Genomic DNA, 4,272 nt, shown 5'->3' on the forward strand with positions numbered 1-4,272 from the left:
TCTCTTGCGGAGGCTGAAGAGGTCCAGGTGCCCCAGTCTCTCCTCATAGGGCTTGGCCTGCAAGCCCTTAACCATACGAATGGCCCTTCTCTGGACCCTCTCCAGGTTATCCACATCCCTCTTGAAGTGTGGCGCCCAAAACTGCACGCAGTATTCCAACTGCGGTCTGACCAGCGCCCGATAGAGGGGAAGTATCACCTCCTTGGATCTGTTCGTCATGCATCTGCTGATGCACAATAAAGTGCCATTAGCTTTTCTGATGGCTTCGTCACACTGCCAACTCATGCTCATCTTGGAGTCCACTAGGACTCCGAGATCCCTTTCTGCTTCCGTTCCACCAAGCAGGTCATTTCCTAGGCAGTAGGTATGCTAGACATTTTTCCTCCCTAGGTGCAGCACTTTGCATTTCTCCTTGTTGAACTGCATTCTGTTGTTTTCTGCCCATATGTCCAACCTGTCCAGGTCTGCTTGTAGTTGTTCCCTGCCCTCCGGCGTGTCCACTTCTCCCCACAAGTTGGTCTAATAAAAGATATCAGATTCACCCAAAGAAACTTGTCTCCCGATACATACATAACAAATTATGTCATTGCTGACAAGCTGTCATTTTGCCAGAAAAAAACTAGTGAAAAACATAGCTTTAATCATTCACCTATTAGATGCAGCCAAGATTATAGACAGCTTAATATGTCTTAGTATGGTAAGTTAGTTTTTTTTTTTTAAATATTCTTTTAGAATTATTAAGTACATACTCCACTGGAGGACTGTGTGGCTAAAGGGATGGGTTATGAAACCTGGAACTTTACTTCTTTCAGCCTCTACTTCACATCCAGTTTTCTTGAGTCCATAGTGATTAAAAATCATTGCTGCCTTTGGTAGTGTTGGAGTGATGTAGAAGCTGTGATGGACCAGGAAATGAGAGGCAAGGATTTTTCTGGTGAGATCAACATCACCCTTGCATCTTGCCTTCTTTGGCTGTTTAGCAGGGCATACGAAATATTGGTAGTCTTAATTCATATTACAAAATACTTGCTGGTAGCATTAAGAACAAGCCAAGCACTAAATAAATATGAACAGTGAATTATTTTGTAACTACTAAAAGTTGTCCCTCCAAAACAGGGAGAGGGAAGTTCAAGAAATATTGAATAGCTGGTATCTAAACTTCTGTTGTTCTGCTGGTAAAGAGTAGATTTAATTTCTTAGGACTATTGGTCCAATACGCTGAAAAGCCCCAACACTTTGCTTACAGGAAGAATTCATGGCACTTTTTCACTACTTTACTAAAACAAATTCGAAATTGCCAACTTATATTAAGTACTCTGTATAATAACTGGAGACCATGTTTATCAGTTCACCTTTTTACCCTGTTTGCCAAGTTAACATCATTAACTGATTTAGATCATATATAAAAAATAATTACTTGAAATCTGGTACATGATTATTCAAAGCAGGTGCAAAGAACAATTATTAGGAGATAATACTTTGGATGTGACTGAGATGGTTTTAAAATGCTAGTAACATTAAAAAGAAATTTAAACCTTCTCCAAGTATAATCAATAGTATATAATAATGATTAGAACATCTTCCAGAATTGAGCCCCATACAAATGGTCTTTTATTATGCATGTAATACTTTAATACAGAAGTGCTCAACCTGTAGCCCACAGGCCAGATCCAGCCCTCAGAGCCACATTATGCAGCCTGTGGGGATCCCCAAGGGTCTAAAGATTTGGCAGTGGAAGGGCAGTGGCAGCCAAATTTCTGAAACTGCGGGGAGCCCCATGGGCTCAATAACATGACCCTGCTCACTACTGCAAGGCCTTGCAGAGACAGTGCGGGATCTGATCCTGGTGCGCTGGGTCGAATCCCAATGCACTGGGCTAAGTGGAGGTGTTGTGAAGCCAAATCCTGGTGCTGTCCAATTTCTGTGCGCCTAGCTAGCGGAGGTGGCACAGGATCATTTGTGGAGTGTGGTTCACGGCCCAATCCTGGTGCCCAGGGCCTGATCTGGTTCACAGACCAGCCCCAAACCATTCATCTGACCCATGGAGTCAAAAGGTAAAGCACCACACTGCTTTAATGTCAAGTAAACTTAAATGTTTCAGTTTCGTTTTAGTCCTTCAAAGAGTTCCACATTCTCTCTACCAAGATTTCTTTAAAGGAAGTCTGGCTAATTTCCAATCTTGCAAAAGGCTTTGAGGCCCATAAATCCTTTGCAACTATAAGGACCCCAAGAAACGTCACCATAAAAAACTGCAATATTAAAAACAAAGAAAAGTAACAGATATTTTGTTGAAGAAACCAAAGCATACCTTCTTGTCATTATGGTTCTACTACGGGGCAAAAATACTATTTTTATTAATAAACCTGAAAACCTAACAGAAGTGCACTATAAAAAATTATATTTTTGCTAGTCTGAACTCTTTTCCAATCTAATGATTTTCAATTTTTTGCTCCAAATTTAGACCGCTTTTTCTAGTTCAACTATCTGCATAAAAGGTTTTAAATGTTAAAGTTCCCCCATACTAAGTTATTTATTGCAAGGGAAAGATGTTTAAGAGAGAAAAAATAATATTCCTTGTATTTTAAAAGTTATTTTTCCTGAAATTTCCCCTAACAAAGAAAAGAAACCATCTACCAAAACACTCAAAAAGGCAAACAAAAAAGCCAAAAGCCTTGAATCCCTTGGCTGACATCAGACATGGAAACCTGTGGTCCAAAAGAACTTTCGTGAAATTTATGCTTAAAGTAAAAAGAGAGGGTTCAAATAAAACTATGGTCACAACCCTAAACTACGGTGTTCACAATAAAAGACCATTTTTCCAAATTATACATTTTAGCTCTCTCTGTCATTCCACGCTAGATTTGCCAGGGTGCATCACCAGGTCCTGCAAATTAATAAAGACAATCATAATTAAATAGAACAACGCTGCACAGAAAATGAAGAAAACCCTAGCATAGGGACCTCAGAGGTTTGATCAAATCTGTTAGCCGTGGCTGACAAATGGAAAATCTACCACAAAATAAATGGCTCCTTTTTTTTCCCCCCCAGAATTCTAATTTTACCTGTAAAGTTGCCAAATATTGTAGTGGTGAGAATAAATGGCTTGCTATGCAAAAGCTGCATATGTGCACTTACCTTAAAGTTTTAGTGACAAACTTGTAAACATTTATGCAAAGGTTACTCATGCAAGTAATCCCACTGATTTGACAGAATTACTCATGTGTTTAAAATGACACATGTGCCGTACTGCTTGAAATGTGGGCTGAAAGCATGTCTTGTGAATAGATGCAAGACAACTTGAATAATCTCTCACAAGTCTTTCACTTTTGTTCAGGGACAGAGCTAATGAGGGGAAATTGGTTTCTTGATAAATTTCTGCCATGCTGAGCTAACTCAAGAGGCAGGCAGGCCTTTTGGTAGGACAAGCAACATACAAGAAAGCTTTAAGAACTGAAACAAAAAAGTTCAAACCTGACATTCCCCAGCATGACTCGTTCAGTGCAGCAAGACCCTCCTAACTGAAGTAAAGGGGGCAGGCAGTTTGGATACTGAATCCAAATACAATTATTATTTATATACTATATGGACACAATCAAAAACCTGTGCCTGCAAAAAGAAAAGACTTAATTCTAGCAGAAAGCCACTCAATGTTTCCAACTCCTTACTTTCCCAGGAAGGAAACTCACCAGCATGGTCCCTACCTAGATGTAAGGCAAGAGCGAGGAGGGGTTAGAAATGTCTCAACAAGCCTCCCACAGGAACAACCTCTTGAGTGGTAAAGGCTGTGCTGATCCTGACCCTATTTATAAGATGCTGCTGCTTGTCTGCCGGTCCCTGAGGAGTCTCAGGAGGGCTCCAGCCATGTGAGGTGCCAACCATCCTGTTATGAAAGAGGCAGGCTGGACCCCCTGCTCCTCTCTGCGCCCGGTCAGAAGCTGGCGAGTCCTTTGGAAATACCCAGTATGGAACAGATTCTCACAGACACAACCTTTGGCTACCCCCAAAAAAAAAATTAAAAAAAAGAAAGGAAAAGAAAAAGGAAAAGAGAGCGGCTGCGCCCCGAGCGGTGGCTGGCCCAGGACTCACAGGTGTGGAGGCACTCGGTGACGGTGGTGGGCTTGATGAGATAGCCTTTGCAGATGTAACAGGTGATGTGGGGGTTGAAGTCTTTCACCAAGTGCTTCCTCTGCGCAGCCATCCGTGGGGCGGGCGGGCCGGGAGGCAGCGTCGGGCCAGGCTTCACCAGGGCTGCTGCGCCGCTCGCGGCATGGG

The 4,272-nt window shown here is 42.0% G+C and overlaps 1 protein-coding gene across 9 annotated transcripts in view; it reads right to left on the reverse strand.

Moving 5' to 3' along the window:
• PCGF5 (polycomb group ring finger 5) overlaps positions 1 to 4,266 on the reverse strand; it is a 58,815-nt gene extending 54,549 nt beyond the window's left edge. For all 9 annotated transcript variants that reach the window (XR_003095874.1, XR_003095875.1, XR_003095876.1 and 6 more), the window contains exon 1: positions 4,087 to 4,266. Coding sequence is in view for 4 of the 9 variants with exons in the window: in XM_025213239.1 (XP_025069024.1) it covers positions 4,087 to 4,198 (112 nt within the window). In the remaining 5 variants the exon portion in view is untranslated. The remainder of the gene's footprint in view (positions 1 to 4,086) is intronic.
• Between the last annotated feature and the right edge of the window lie 6 nt (positions 4,267 to 4,272).

The sequence above is a fragment of the Alligator sinensis genome, unplaced genomic scaffold (genome assembly GCF_000455745.1).
Source record: "Alligator sinensis unplaced genomic scaffold, ASM45574v1 scaffold493_1, whole genome shotgun sequence".
Lineage (NCBI taxonomy): Eukaryota > Metazoa > Chordata > Crocodylia > Alligatoridae > Alligator > Alligator sinensis.